This window comes from Thalassophryne amazonica, chromosome 14, assembly GCF_902500255.1.
Source record: "Thalassophryne amazonica chromosome 14, fThaAma1.1, whole genome shotgun sequence".
Lineage (NCBI taxonomy): Eukaryota > Metazoa > Chordata > Actinopteri > Batrachoidiformes > Batrachoididae > Thalassophryne > Thalassophryne amazonica.
Genome location: NC_047116.1, coordinates 61,983,882 through 62,000,533, shown reverse-complemented (window position 1 = coordinate 62,000,533; position 16,652 = coordinate 61,983,882). Strand labels below are relative to the sequence as shown.

General features: G+C 41.5%; 1 protein-coding gene and 1 long non-coding RNA gene across 5 annotated transcripts in view; one reads left to right on the top strand and one right to left on the bottom strand.

Moving 5' to 3' along the window:
- The window catches only part of myo1b (myosin IB), a 216,759-nt gene that overhangs the window by 40,788 nt on the left and 159,319 nt on the right, over window positions 1-16,652 (top strand). For all 4 annotated transcript variants that reach the window (XM_034186761.1, XM_034186763.1, XM_034186762.1 and 1 more), the window contains one exon: window positions 5,800-5,915. In XM_034186761.1, the coding sequence (XP_034042652.1) occupies window positions 5,800-5,915 (116 nt within the window). The remainder of the gene's footprint in view (window positions 1-5,799; window positions 5,916-16,652) is intronic.
- LOC117524954 lies at window positions 8,375-15,293 on the bottom strand. Its single transcript, XR_004564917.1, has 3 exons — window positions 15,282-15,293; window positions 14,231-14,242; window positions 8,375-8,499 (listed from the first exon to the last, which is right to left on the bottom strand). It is a non-coding gene; the product is annotated as an uncharacterized LOC117524954 (long non-coding RNA).

The following is a 16,652-nucleotide window of genomic DNA, read 5'->3' as shown; positions in this document are numbered from 1 at the left end:
TCGTCCAGCCCCTCGTCGGAATTCCTTTGTCTGAGCAGTTGCTGAGAGACTGGCGCGTTGTTTGATCAAAATTTTTTCTAAACCTGTGAGACACATCGAAGTGGACACGGTTCGAAAAATTAAGCTGGTTTTCAGTGAAAATTTTAACGGCTGATGAGAGATTTTGAGGTGATACTGTCGCTTTAAGGACTTTTCACGGTGCGAGACGTCGCGCAGCGCTCTCAGGCGGCGTCATCAGCCTGTTCAAGCTGAAAACCTCCACATTTCAGGCTCTATTGATCCAGGACGTCGTGAGAGAACAGAGAAGTTTCAGAAGAAGTCGGTTTCAGCATTTTGTCCGGATATTCCACTGTTAAAGGAGATTTTTTTAATGAAAGACGTGCGGACGGATCCGCGCGTCGGGACGCAGCCGCCGCGATGCTCCGCCACAGGAAAAACACCTCTGTTGAAAGCCTTAAGGACAAGTTGGAACATGTCCTGCCTGTTAAACAATTTCTCATATACTCACTCCACTGAAAGCCATCAAAAGCCGCCTGGATTTTACAAATGGTTATCAACACGGAGGTGTTTTTCCTGTGCCGTTGCACCTCAAAATCTCTCATCAGCCGTTAAAATTTTCACTGAAAACCAGCTTAATTTTTCGAACCGTGTCCACTTCGATGTGTCTCACAGGTTTAGAAAAAATTTTGATCAAACAACGCGCCAGTCTCTCAGCAACTTCTCAGACAAAGGAATTCCGACGAGGGGCTGGACGACTCCTCCCACAAGGAGTGCTCACAGGCGAATGACGTCACCGACAGGCGTGGAAAAACTCACGCATGCTCACGAGGGTTCAAGCATGTCTGACATAAAAACATATGAATGAAATCCATATAGTTTTTGAAAAAAATAAAAAGGACCGTTACTTTATTGACAGCCCTTGTATACTCTTAACTTACCTCAAGCTGTGGCTGCTACAGCAGATTAAAAATTTCAGATCTTGACTTTATTTTTTCAGTTCCTATTGATGTCTGAGAAAGGCCCATCATATGGAGCAAATAGCCCCTTACTTCAGACACTGAGTGACCATTTCACCATACCACCCTTTTGAAATCGAAACACTGCGTGACAGACAGTCATGTTCACAAAACAGAAGTGTTGTGCTCTCCAACCAGAAGTGATTCATATTGATAAAGTATGTAATATTTCTGTGTTTTCTTAAGTGGTAATGCTCCATCACATATTTTACATGTATATAGTGAATACTGAAGACATGCGTCACTTTCAAAAATGATATCAAATCACCATCACAGTACCTGTCAGAAAAATCATAATTAGATATTTTCCCAAAATTGTTCAGCTCTTGCTCATTTTGTGCAGGATCTCCTTTTTACAATCGCATGTTATTTGGGTTCCCTCTTAAATATCCCAAATGTCCCACAAATCTATGACAGTGTATGTACAAGTTCTTGTGTAACTGTAAGCTTGAAACAGATTTTTAGACTTCTGCAACATGCGACTGCTTAATGTGAGAAGTAAAGAGCCAACAACACTGTGTCACAGTGTTTGGGAAGGAGAGACCCCCGCTCTGAAAGATGGGAGGGCGTGGCAAGTGGTAGTTTCCCCATCTAAAACATCCAGCAGAGAAACAAGTTGGTTCTTGCCGTTGTTAAAGCTTTCCAGGAATTTCCGGAAGTGGAGTGTATCTCCTCCTGAGTGACTTGGGAGGAGCTTGGAGTCGAGCCGCTGCTCCTCCACGTCGAAAGGAGTCAGTTGAGGTGGCTCGGGCATCTTCTCCGGATGCCCCCTGGACGCCTCGCTTGAGAGGTGTTCCGGGCACGTTCCATTGGGAGGAGGCCCCGGGGAAGACCCAGGACATGGTGGAGGGACTGCATCTCTTGGCTGGCTTGGGAACGCCTTGGGGTTCCCCCGGAGGAGCTGGGGGAGGTGTGTGTGGATTGGGAGGTCTGGGCGGCTTTGCTTGAGCTGCTGCCCCTGCGACCCGACTCCGGATAAAGCGGAAGAAAATGGATGGATGGATGGATGGATGGATGGATGGATGGAGTGTCTCTATTTATTCCAAATATTGTGACACTGACATGATGCACTTGACTACTTTTATATTAAAGAAAACTCTAACCACAGCCTGTGGGACTTCATATGTTGATGTAAACTTTATCTATATGACCCCCAATATATACCTGATCTGTGCACGAACATAACAGTGTGTTGTTTCACTCCTTTAAAAACAAGAAAATCCTAAAAATGTATTTACATAACCTTCCTTGATGAAGAATGCAGTTACTTTTCTGAACTCTATTGTTCTTCAGCTACAGATAGTGGCACAAATATAAAAAAAAAAAAAAAGCACATCACCAAGAACGGAGATGGTTTTTGTTTAAATGAGGCAGAACATCCAGAGCTCGGAGACCAGGAGGAGAGCCGGTCTCGCTGGCTACTCATGTGGGTGGGTGTTATCGAGCCGTCATTCCCTGGATCAAACCATTTGGTTATGGGCTTTGTGCCACGGCGCTCCACGGTTCCTCCACTCTGCAGGTTGGCTGCTGCAAATGACAGTTAGGATGATTATAGCTCTGGTCTGGTTGCTGTTGGCTGATGGGGCTTGAGGATGATGTCACCACATATAGCACTGATTGCCTCTGTGGTGCACTCAATATTTTGCTAAGATGGAACCCACATCCTGCTGAGAAATGGAAATGGCAGGGAGTTTTTCAAATGCCCTCAATTTTCAGTCCTAAAAATACAAGTTCAGTTTTAGTTTACTGTTGGCGCTGACATATTTCGAGAACTGTTCTACATAATGATGCTTTAAACACTTAATATCTGTGTGGTTAGTTCTCCAAGAGAGTCTTTCATAACACTGGTGCTGTTTATGAAGACCAAACAAAAAAAAATAGCATCTTCAGGGAAAGATAAATCACATGGCTGGTCTGTAATTAAAGCATGAGCTATGTAATGACCAGCAAAAACACTGAAACCTGTACTTAACTAATAAAACTGATGTCCAATCCTTGTTTGCGATGATATTTTCCTTTATGAGGCATCTTTCCTTAGAATTGTACCCACCCCCTGACCCCACTCCAGTGTATCCTGTAACTCAAAGGAGAAGTAGCACTGATTTGTTTTCCCCAGGGACAGTACTGTGTATCAAATAAAGTGGATATTTAAATAAAATGAAGATGATCAGCTATTGCCATGATCCTCATGTCTGACTTCTTATTTAACTAAAAAAAAATTCAGCATTAAGATCGGTCACTTTCTTTTAAGTTTGCAACTCAACCTACAAGAGCTAAATTGTGTTGGTCAAGAGAAGCCTTCACTGACTTCTTGAGACATCATCATGTGCACTCTTCAGAAAGCCTTATCTGCCTCTTGTGGGCTACTGAACTGGATACAGTGGGAGGTAGTGGTGTTGCCAAAGGGAAGGCTGTGCTCCACTCTTGTCAGAGTGGGTTATGCAACAGCCATTATCATGAAAGGTGAAGAAAATGGTTCAGGCTGATGTTTCAGAGTCCTATCTGGGCTAATGTTTTGAGTGTAGGAGGATGAACATGACAGCCAGTTACATTTGCTTTCACAAATATCACTTTTGTTTAGCAGAAACAGTGTGATAGTTGCATAATGTAGCGGAAAATGTTAAGTGCAGAAAACTGCTTTATGTTCAGATGTTATTTCCCATTGATTGTATGATGTACTTTAATTGCATAATGTGCAGTGTATCAGTGTTGCAATGTTTTTGTTTGTTTGTCGGCAGTCCTTAACCAGCTATGACATTTTTGCCGATTTTTTACTTCTGATCAAGCACAACTATCTATCCCGGGTCACGGCATTATCGATGCACCAGTATAAGAGGTTTGGTACACATACCAGTTTAGCTATAAGAAAAAATTCTAATTAAAGTGCATATTTATTGGCAACATTCTGGCAGTGATATCTGGTAGATCTGAGTGCATGTGTATCCACTTTTTCATTGGAAGTTTCATTGCAGGCACCGTGGTGAAGCAGGTCGATACAGGAGGCAGCCAGATTATCAAATTAGCACCCTTAAATCAAGCACTGCACATGGACAGATGTGAAAAGGCTGCAGTTCTGACCCCCTGAGTGATTGATTCAGCATACTGCAAGTAAAGGCTAAGATAATGTTTGCTGATAAAACTTCAGTGGTGCACTAACATCACGTTTTATTTTCAGATTACTCGCACAACACACCTCAATCAAATTTGCAGAAGCTCCATTGCTCAAACAGGGTGTGTATTAGAGATGTGAATCGTACAACTCACGATTCAATTTGATTCCAATTCTTGGGGTGACGATTTGATAAAGAATCGATTTTCGATTCAAAGAGCTCTGAGAAATAGTTATATTCCTTAAAAAAATGTTTAAGAAAATGCAGCTTTACAAGGTTAATCAAGTGATTCTAGATGTAAATTTACTTATCTGCTTTGCTCGTTCAGAGTTGGTTGGCAGTTTAGCGAAGCACTGGTCAGTAGTTGGCAGATACCGTTGCTCCCCTCTTTTAGCTCCGGGTGATGGCGTAGCATGTGGGCTTGCGGATTTGAAGTGTTTCAGAAGTACTTGGCTTTCATTTTGCACACTGCATAAGTCATATCTTCAGCAATGACGGTGCTGGCTGAATTATCTCTTTGTCCGCCATGCTAAGCTGCAGCTCACGAATGTTTGAAGCACGCTGGACCCTCCCCTCGTGGGGACGCTGTAGTACGGAAGCCGTTGCCTGACAAACAGTACACGCAGCGAGTAAGCAAGAAAATGTTTTAAAAAAAAATGCTTTTTAAAAATCGATTCTTGGACATTTTGGATAGATTCAGAATCGTAATAAATAAGAATCGCGATTCGGACGTGAATCAATCTTTTTTTTCCTGGCACCCCTAGTGTGTATATGTCCAAAACTGAAGAATTTTGTACCGAGTGTGTCCACTCAATCACACCGGCTGCTTCACCTCCACCCAGCCTCACTCCAGTTGTTGAAAAAAGGTCCTCCCAGTAGGGTGATTTCCATCACTTGTTCTTCTGCTTTTTGGTCAATTTGTGGATATGACTCACAGACTGAGTGATTCGCTTTTTATTTAATGCTCTTATTGGGAACACACAAGTCGTCACAAACATGGTGAATTTCTGACTTGTTCAACCTCGGCAGAGAAACACAGTCTCTGCCCCTGTGCTCACTCTGAGCATCCAGACACGTTGCATAGCAAGTTGCGCATGCAATCTGAAAGGCCTTTATGAATATGACTTAGTCTTTCCACTATGAAACAGCTCGGGGAGGTCACTGCTTGTCCTTAATTTCATGATAGGAGATTCCAAGTTCCTTTTTCTGGTCCCAAATTTAGTCCACATTTCTTAGTACAAACCGTCAACATGGTGTATGGTTAAAGAGTTAGTGCGACACAGACTTGTTAGTTTGCTTTTTCAGGCAGTGTGGATTATTTACTTCACTGGTGTCACTGGTTACACAAAAGGTTAAGGCAGTGCAGGTTTTCATTTCTACAGATTACATCAGCAGGTGATTGTTAGTGTTTATCAGTGAAATCAGGTGGTGGAGCCTGTTTCCAGTGGAAAAAATGTTTGCTTGGTCATCTGAGGAATGCCTTTGAAAACATTGAATGTTTGTCAGAAAAAAAAAATACAGTTTTTGCAGTGCATTTAAATCTTTGCTAACAGGAATGGTTACACACTGTAATTTCTGTTTGTCATAAATGTGTTATTAGTGTATCAAGTGGTGATGCCACATTTGGATTCACACTAACTGAGACCTCTTCAACTCTTATTCTTTCATACCAGACGTACATTGGCAGTGTAGTGATCTCCGTCAACCCCTATAGGTCCCTGTCCATCTACACGTCAGGCAAAGTGGAGGAGTATCGCAACAGGAACTTCTACGAACTCAGTCCACACATGTGAGTCCAACTTTCAGATTTGTGTGTGTGTTGGGTGTCTGGAAGGGATGCATCAATATGGATGTTGTTTTGTGTCTTGGCCAAAAGCTACCTATCCACCCTTATGTGCTAGCATGATGATGACTGAGGGCAGACTTGATTTTTCAGGCTTCAACATGTGCTACGCTGAATGCAAAGCTGATACCTTTGTTACTCCCGAACTTGCTTAAGTATGTTATACTAAAGGAAGCGGATGAGCTTTTTGATGAAGCTGGAAACGAATGGAACGCCAAGAATACGAAAACACTTTAGTCTGCTTTGTCACGGAATTGTTGAATGACTGGCTGCCAGGGTCACCTGTTAGCTGATGAGCTAGTTACTACTAATGTTTTGTATATGGAAGTGTTATGATTAACTCTCTGTAGTCTTTGGCGTATTTTTGGGGCGTTTTTGACAACTTTTGGTTTTGCCTTCATAATTTACCTTAAACTGTTTACCTGGCCTTGTTTGGTGTCATTTTTTTCAGCGCATCACCTGTGCAACTTGACAGTTTCATTCTTCTTGCATTCTTTTTCATTCTGACAAACTGCATTAAAACAGTGACCAGAAATTCACCCCAAAACCTAAAATTCTAACCAGAAAGAAGTTTTTTTTTTATACTGTGTAAACCAGAAATATGTTTACTGAACCTTTTTTATAACTTAGAATGCAAATATAAACTGTAAATTTCAAAAATATATGTACAAATGTAGCATAAACAAAGTTATATGGGTGATTCTTTAACTACGGGCACTATTGGCCTTGTAAATGTAATTTCCACCACACCATTGCCTTACAATATAAAGTGCCTTGGTGCAACTGTTTGTTGTGATTTGGCGCTATATACATGTGCTCTGATGTCACTGTTTATCGCCATAGAAACTACCCAAACAATCTTTCATACAAACTGTTTAGGGACATTACAGTGTTGTGGTGGAAATTACAGCAATAGTGTGGGACAACTACATTTTGTTTAAAAAAAAAATCACAACAGTTGTATGACATTGAATACCCCAATTATGTTTTGATTATTTTACTGATATTTTATTCAGAGATATTTTAAAACATTAGAAAAAAACGTTTCTTTACCATTCATTTTTATCATTGAAGATCAAAAGTCTGGGTGTGGGACAAACACAAAACGGCAATATTTGCATATAATGATGCTGAAAAAAGGTGAAAGTCATCATAGACTACTAGAACAAATTTCTTAACACACTTTCATTGTCAAGATAACTATAAAAGTGTGAAATTTCCCCTTTTTTCTGTTTTTCATACAATATGATCAAAGGACATAATAAGTGCCCATAGTCTAAGAATCACCCATATACAACAATTGTTGTCGCTTTGTCTTGTTCGGTGTTTTGCTGTGTTTACCGAATGAGATGACTCACTCACTGTAAACTAATTTTACCCATAAACTGAATCTGAATCAGTTGACATTAAAATGCAGGAAATGCTTCAGGCATTTTTTTTTTTTTTTTTGGCTATTTACAAGCAATAAGATGCCGCACAAATTATTTTTGTGTCACTCAGAAAAACAGTTCCTGTCCAATGCACATCGGAAGCCCCCAAAATTTGTTTGGATATTCCACCTCAATATCCATGTATATTTTTCCCTAATTCCTTGTTTTTGTCACATTTTTTTAATTGGTGTTGGTACAGACTGTCCTGACTGTGTTAGTGGCCAGAAAAATAAAATAAAATAGAAAAGGTGTTGTGGACTTTTGGGGTGGTTGTGGGGTGGGGGGGTGGGGTTTCTCAAACTGGGCTCCTGTGTTCTTCGCCCCTGGAGCCTGCTGACTGCTGGGGCAGTGTGTGTCTCCACCCTGTTCTGTGTTCCAGGACTCGGAGCAGCAGCGCTGAGAAGGTGAAGCTAGAAGCACACGGTCTGATCCACTGTGCTAATCTGTCCACACAGATCTGTGAATCCATCTGCTCTAGTTCGTCCAGAACAATTAAGTCCACTTCATCATCAAACTGATCACTTTCTGGTTCAGACTCTGATAACGCGCTCCGCGCTTCGATCATCTTCATCCAGTTCAAAAAAATAAAGAGAGAGACTTGATGCGCTGTTCCAGGATGTCTGATTATTTTGACACACTAAATAAATAAAATGACTACACCACACATGCCAAAACACACTCCAAGCACGGCAAATATCACACAACTTTCAAAACTGATCACTTTCTGCTTTTCACTCCACGTGAAAGTACAATTTTCCTTTGCTCAGCAACCAATTTACATGGCTTGGGGATCATTGTTTCTTAGACAATATATTTTACACCAGTGATGAAGGAAAAAAAATCGTGTTTTTTGCTTATTTGCTGTTGCAGACAGAGAGAGACGGAAGAAACATCCCGTTCACACACACGCACATACATACACAAAGCCATGTGGGGTCTGTGGGTTGTCATCAAACCCATGTGAAGTTGGTGATTTTGATTGGTTAGCTCTTGTTTTCCACCAGTGGTGAACACCCCTTTCTCCTGCTGAAGATGATGGAGTCTTATTTAATTCCAGCCCTCTCCCTCCTGCAGTAGAATGAGGAAATGAGTCGTTTTTGCTGCGAGTGTCATCAGAATATGCAGCAAATATGAGAATATTATCCACTCCTCCAAAAAAAAACAAAACTTGTGTAAATTATTAATTATAAGTTCAAGTTATACTTGACCTATTAAAATTTACATCGTGGTGTGCCGGTTGAATTCCACACATTCAACATGCATTCAAACAGACAGAGTGGAACGGATTGTGCTACGGCCGCTTAATTAGGTCATGTGACTTTTAACGTGGAGCTACGTCAGTCAACTCCAGAGGGTTAAAGAGATCAATTTTCCCTGCACTGTTAACTGGAAAATGTAGATGAATTTGTGAATGGGCTAGTCCATCCCAGCCAGTGGCCATACACAATAACGCAAACTGTAAATGTTCTCAAATTAAGACATGACTTGCAGAACTTAAAGGTACCAGAATTGATGTATCTATATAACATCCCACAGGCATGTCTACCATCTCATAGTTTTTCTATGGATTATGATAAATTAGGAACAGTTGTGGTTCATTTTACATGTTGCTGATCTTTCACTTGCTATGCTGGCAACGTCATGCACTCATCAGTGCCCACTTTCACGCTAGTGTCTGCGAACAAATTAAGGCAGCCACTATGCAGGAAAAATTTCCACTTTAACCACAGAATTGTTAAAGTTAAACATGGATAGAATGTGTGGCTAGGGATGATGCCAAAGCTTTTCGGTGGTACTGCATTGGTGACTAATGTTGAAAAAAATGTTTAGGAAAGTTTCATAGCTTTCCTCTGGAGTCTCTATCAAAAGGAAGATGACTGCATCCATATCAAATTATGAATTTCATTGTGAATGGTGAATGCTCTGTGCATGCACTAACATACTTTTTCCTTTATCTCATTAATGAGAAAGTTAATAAACTAGCCGCATTTAAGTGATGTGGATAGTTGGAGATGCAGAAAATAATACTTTGTGCTCACATTAAATTTTGAGTGTGCACTAAATCACCCGTTGATGTTCTTTTTAACATCTGCACACAGATATTTGACCATAACAGCCTAGCTGTCAAGTCTGTATCTGCATAAGACAAAGATCATAATCGGATGTTGCACATCTTGTACAAAGTGAGCTTGATGGTCTGTCTAAAATCTGGATACGGTGGAGAATTTCAATGCAATGTCATAAGACTTAAAAACATTGGCGTAGGACTCCACTCACATGTACACGAACATTTCTTTACATTCTCTTTATTGAGAGAGACTACTGTACTACTACAAATGAGACTACTGTAAAGAGTATTTACTTTTTAAGTCCGCAAATGACTTATTGTTCCTTCATAGAGTTTGGCAAGCTGATCCAGACCTCTATCCTGCCAGAGTTTTAAACACTGAATCCTGATCTTAATTTTATCCCATGTGATCAATGTGTTTTGGACAATAAACTTATTCTGGACCTCCAGTTTTGCCTTCTTATAATAAAAAAAGAGCAGTCCTTCAGTGCCAGTAAGCCACATTTTCTAGATTCAATATCATTCCAATTGTTTATAAAGTCTAGATTCACTCATTCATATATGTACTGAAGTTGTGCTGCCCACTGATTATTACTTGCATATTTGGGACCCCTAGTCCACCTTGTTCTTTGCTTCTCTGTAGTTTTCCTATTTTCACTCTAGCCTTTTTTACCTTGCCAAATGAATTGTGTAAACATTTTGTCTAAATCTACAAAAAAAATATTGGGAATTGAATTTGGCAGCATCTGTATAATAACCCAGGCAATATATACACAAAGACTTGTGATTGCCCTCATTTCTTGTTTAGCTGCTTTGATGCAGAGAAGATTGACCCGCTGATTCTTTTGATATTTTTGTTTTTGCCATTACTAAAAATTGATGAAACATCTCAACTGTTTTGAACTCTGATCTGTCTGAAATAATAAAACCAGCATCTGTAAGATTGATGTTAGACTCTGTGACTAATGGCAAGGGGACTGGGATCAGAGAGACTCGCGTTTTGATTTTCTGGTGGTTTTGCTGGCTACTGAGCACCATCTGTTCAATGGCAATATTAAGCAAGCATTAATGTGACTGCCAGGATGGCACAAAGCATGTCATTTGTCAGTTAGCCTGCTGTGTCTCAGAAGAGGAATTCCTTAGAGAGGGTGGAAAAACAGAGTGTTCTTGTCCTAGAAGTGATATTTGTCCCCTCAGACAACAGCAAAGGTATCTGGTTTTGCTTTACAGTGAGTTACACGGGACCCGATTGTAGGGTAATGTGCGCCTTTATCTCCTTTTTTCAGTTTTTGTCTTGTGTGTCTTCGGTATTGTGTTTTCCTTATGGCCCAGTCACACGGCACACGACGATTCCTGAACGAAGGGAAAAAGTGGAAAAAAAAGTCACAATTCGTTGAGAAAAGGTGGACGAAAGAGCTTTATCACCGAATAGGCTGCGAAGCAAGAGTGCAAAAGGGATGAAAGAGGAACTAAACAAAACCGAAGCTAATGATCTCGATGCTTTAAATGAAACACACCTGGAGCCACAGCTGTAGCAGTGCGTGTCTGCGTCTCTGAGTTCCAGGACTCGGCGCTGAGACAGAGCTCACAGCGCCTGAGTCCTGGAGAAACTGCAAACAGAAGCTGTGGAGAGCTTTGTGCACGTCAGTGGACCCACCTGCTTTGGTTCTTCATCCAGAAGAAAAGAGAGATCATCTCCTTCATCATCAGAATCCACACTGTCTGAGGACATGCTGCGCGCTCTGTCTTCCTCCAATTAAAAAAAAAAAACCTCTGGTGTGTTGTGGTCACTGCTGTGTCACTGTATTATGTTCTAAGCCAAGTATATTGATTTATAACAGAAAACTGTCAAAAGGGGAAATAAATGTGTGAATTTCATTGAATACATCAGAGCAGTAAATTGATCAGTCCGTGTGAATGCCGCGCATTGACTCACATGTGCGGTTATTTCCACCAGCTGCAGCTGATCCACAACGTGAATTCTGCCTTCCAGAACAGCTCTTTATATAATCATTTGAATTATCTTCCTGTTGCCATATGTACATAAGGGCTTGATTGTCATTCCTACACTCATATTGTTATATTTAATAAAAAATAATAAGCGCACACAGGAACTGCTGCTGCCACTAATGCTGCATTCAAGTACCCTCTGAAATTACACAACTTTTTTGTTGTTTCAAATTCAGTAGTTGCTTGTGGTAAAATAATTAATTGTATCTGGCCTGTATAAGGTGCCTGAGCCCATTGACGCTGACCCCCCACCCAGATAAAAAAAAAATCCAAGCAGACAGGCTGAGTTTTCCCTGTGATTTCCAACTGTACATGAACACAGCAGCAGCTTTAGCGCTCACAAACCGGCTTCTGCACTGTGTGAAAATATTCAGCTAGTCTAACGAAGTCAAGGTTAATAATGTTACAAAAGTTAAACAAACGATTAAAAAAATCAAGAACGACAGCAAAACAAAACACTGACGAATTGAGGTTTTCGCTGCCCTTTGTTCAAATTTTTCAACAGTTTAAATCCTGACAAAGCTTCAGCTGCAGGAGCGAAGCTGCACGAAGGTTAAACAATGCCAATGAAAGTCAACAAAAGTCCAGATTTCTTGTTAAGTTAGGGCTTTGCTGCCCTTCGTTAAGTGCCGTGTGACTGGGCCATGAGCTCAAAAGATGTGTTAAAAACAGATTTTTCATTTAACATGCATTGTTAGTGGTTTTGTGGAGGTGGTTGCTCATTTGAATATAGTCTAGTATGTAGTCTGCATATCTGTTAATTACAGATTTAAGATAAAAAAAATACATTTGACATGATGCATTACACCAGATAAGAATTTCAGTATAATTAATTGTTTCAAGGGTCATTAGGAGACAAAATTGAGCATCTGCAGATGTCTGCCAGTGTTTTATTCCTGAACAGGGTGACCTTAGATTTAACTGGCCTTGTCTTCTTACTCCGTGTGTGAATCATTCTGTCCGCATGAAACAGATCGTAAGGTTCAGAGTCCGCTGTGCCCCACCCACCAAAAAAAAAGTAGAAAACATTGGCATTTTAAATCACAAGCATACTTAAACATCCCATTTGTTGTGAGAGAGAGACTGTTCTCCAGTTGATTCACTCTGGATGCACGCACTCAGGTTTTGGATGTGTACAGTGATGCGTAGGAAGCAAAAACTCTGCATAGAGCTCCTTAAACTTGGCGTAGAGCTGCATAACTCAGCGGAGATGTTACACCACAATACGCAATTCTACGTTGGCCCCGGTGTGAACAACAAAAACAAAAATGTGTTCAGAAAATTGGGGGGGTTCTAAGAGGCCCTTGGTGAAACCTGGTCATGCTCAAATTTGAAGTTCTAAATCTCATTTAGAATGCCCAGTTTAAATTTAGTGAAAATCTGACTGTCTTGGTGAAAGTTACCAATTACGCAAAAAACGTGATGCATAGATGGATGGAGTGAAGTTCTGTGCTTCCCTTATAACCAGTAAGAGGGCTGGTCCATGTCACAGCTCCCCTGTTAAGGTGTAACGCTGATCAGATGACACCAACTACCACTCTTTCCAGCTCTCTGTGATCACACTTGGAAACAAATGTGCACTATTTCTCCGTGACTTGCTAGCTCCAGTTAGCCTAGCTTAGCAGGGCACAACAGCACCAAAAACACGCCCGGTTACACTCCTTCAGGAGCGCCAACATGCTTTTTTTAGCGTTCCCCTGGCCACAAGAATGGAAAGGATAGAATCCTTGTTTAGATGAGGGTTTTCTACAAGCCCATTCCCTCACTCTTGTGGCTCCATGGTCACAAACAGCCGAAATCTAATTTATGATTTCTGTGCAGCATGTCGTTTAATCTCTCAGCTTTGGTCACTGTCTCTGTATATTTTTTTTTTTCTCACACTGTCTCTGTATTGAACACAAAGCGTGACTGTTCTTGGAAAGAATAAAGAATATCCTGTAGAAATTGTTCATGAAGGAGACAGAATTTCCCCATTGTGGCTATGCAAGTGCATGCTGTTTATTTCTCTCATTATTCTACAGGTTCATAGTTTATATTGTCGTAGTCACAGATATTTCTACAGCTGTCGTATGTACAGCAAGAATACACAAATGGGGACAATAAACATCAATATGCCAGACCGCTTAATTATATGCATAGCAGGAACAGACAATTGCTCGTCACCCACGCAGGGGTCGTGTCAGCAGAGGGGAAGTCATCAATATATGCATCTCAGCTTGTTGACACATGTAAAGCAGGGACTACCCTGTAACCACAAGTGGTGACACTTTAATATACATAGAGCAGGAATGATCATTGCTGATTGCCTGCCCAGGGGCCAAAACACTCTGGGAACATGAGACACTTTGTCTGTGCTCCATACATCTGGGCGTGTTGCACTTGGCATGGTGAATTACGAAGCTTTGTGTCAGATGAGGCCAACCATACCAAGCTGGCAGGTGTCCCCCTGCCATCCACACACAGTCCTGTATTAGTGGTTGATTAATCACTGGGATTTGTCCAGACAAAGAAGCCTTGCAGTTGACCTCAAATCATCTTTTGTCATGCTGTCCAGGCAACAAAGTGTCACCAGCAGGGTATATGTGGCATGTACATTCGGTTATCACTGTGTATCCAGGTCCAGAAACACATTTCCCCAATGTTTAATGAGATATTGAACCCCCCCCCCCCCCCCCCCCCCCCCCCCCCGATTGCTCATTGTTTGCCCCAAAATGAACCTTCTTAAACCCTTTGGAACCCTTGATAAAGGATACCAGGTTTCTTAACTTTAGTTTCCTAATCTGGTCAAGTTCCAAAACAGAGGAACTCTAAAACCTCTGCCTCGGTCTACCCCATGGTGGACACTGGCCTAAAAAGTGGAGTGATGTCTCAGATTCCTCCCCACAGGCTGTACATGAGCTGACCTGTTGGAGACTCGTTACCAATCTATCTCTTCAAGAGGTTGTGACCTGTGAGAGTCCCAACCACTGTACTTAATATACGTCTAGGCAGGGCAACTAGCTCCCTGCAAAACCTTAGGTTTGGTCCTTCCATGAGCTGTCTTGCCTGACTGCAGTTACTCAAGTGCTGCCATCATTTGTGGTATTGTTTCCTGATCCAGGTCTAGAGGGCGGACTTCTGCACAGCAGTTGACACCCCTACAACGGGCTCTGGACCCACAAATTTAGTTGAGCTCCCTGACTTTGTGAGCCGGTCCACTCCCTTATTACCTGGAATGCCTGTAGGACCAGGTACCCACACAACAACTACATCATCCCAGTGAGTTAAGTGCCTGCTCACCCTCCCACACCAAAGGTGATGAGTATCATGTTTGTCTAATGGAACAGACACTGGAGGAAAGTCTGTAACACATTTTTTTTTTATGTGCTTATGTTTTTAGAAATAAATCCTTAGACCATGGGCCGTGTAATCCATGTCCCTTTGGATTTCTGAAACCGTGACCTACAGTGCGTCCAGAAAGTATTCACAGCGCTTCATTTTATCCACATTTTATGTTACACCCCTATTCCAAAATGGAGTAAATAAAATTTTTTTTCCCCTCAGAATTCTACTCGCAACACCCCATAGTACACTCTCACATGCTCATCTTCAACCGCTTACTCATCTTCAACGCATCGCCAGTAAAACTCAATTTGCGACTGTAAAATCCAACATTAACGTGCACAAATCATCAGACACAGCAGGGTTATTCCCCATATATTGATCCAGAATTTGGATCATTTTATGGAGTATTCCATGGCCTAATATCTATTTTTGTGAATTTCGCCAAAATCTGTGCAGTCGTTTTGACGTAATCCTGCTAACAGACAGACAAATTAAGAAAATACAGATTTTTTTTTTTTTTTTATCCACTGGGGGTATATGCACTGATGATATTCATCATTACCCCTTCAATTTCCAACTTCACACGCTTGTCGGACATTCTTTTAAACTCCAACACACTCTTACATACCGGTACTCAACATACTCACTCATCTTCAACCATTTAGTCCAGTTAAGGAATGCGGGGGGCTGGCGTGTATCCCAGCAGTCTTAGAGCGTAAGGCGGGGTACACACTGGACAGGATGAAAGGTCTAACATATAGACAAACAAACACATTCACACCTGCATGCACACCTATGGACAATTTAAAGTTTCTAATCCACCTAATCTGTGTGTCTTTGGATGTGGGAGGAAGCCAGAGCACACGGAGAGAACCCACGCAAACACAGGGAGAACATGCAAACTCCACGCAGAAAGGCCACAGGTGGGAATCAAACCCATGACCGTCTCTCTGTTAGGCAACAGTGCTAACCACTAAGCCACCGTGCTGCCCTCTTAACATACTCTTACTTTAAAATGACCAACACCTTTTCTCTTCTTATCCACACCATGATACAACTCCTCCTCTTGCTCTTACTTTCCTTCCACTTGGTCCTTTGCACAAACAATATGTCTACCTTTCTCTACATCATATCAGCCAGCTCTCTCCCTTTGCCAGTCATACTGCCAATATTGAAAGTCCCGAATCTCATTTCCACTCTTCTGGTTTTCCTCTGTTCCCACTGTCTGTGGACACGTTCTCCTCCTCCTTGTTCTTCGCCCAGCAGTATCCCTATTTCCGCCGGCACCCTGTCTGGTATCTGCATTGGTGGCGGTCATTTTTAACCCGAGCCTCCACTGATCCTGTATGGAAATTTGATTTGTACTCTGCATGGTTGGGTTGGCTTGTTTTAGCCAGATGCCTTTCCTGACGCAACCAAACTCATTTATCTGGGCTTTGGACCGGCACTCAGTGTACTGGCTGCACACCCCATGTGGGTGAGATTTGACAAACTTTAAGGTTATCGCCCTGCCTCCTTCTACCATCATTTATTCGGGCTTGGGACCGGCACACGAAATGCCCAAAGTGCCGGTTTTAACATATAAACAAATTTTAATTACTCATTAATGTACCCAGATATTGCGTTTGTAAAGTAACTGAAAATTTTCTGTAATATTCTCCAAATATACAAAAATCATGCCCACCCTTTATATGGGGCACGCAACATCACAATATATTGGGATGGCTAGGTGTCCAGGCACACTGCTGGTACTAAAATGCAATTTTTGGTTGCTTTTAACATTTAAGTTTTCTCATGTCCGAAATCATTCACACCTGATGATATTGCAAAAATGTGATAGCTCAAAGTTAG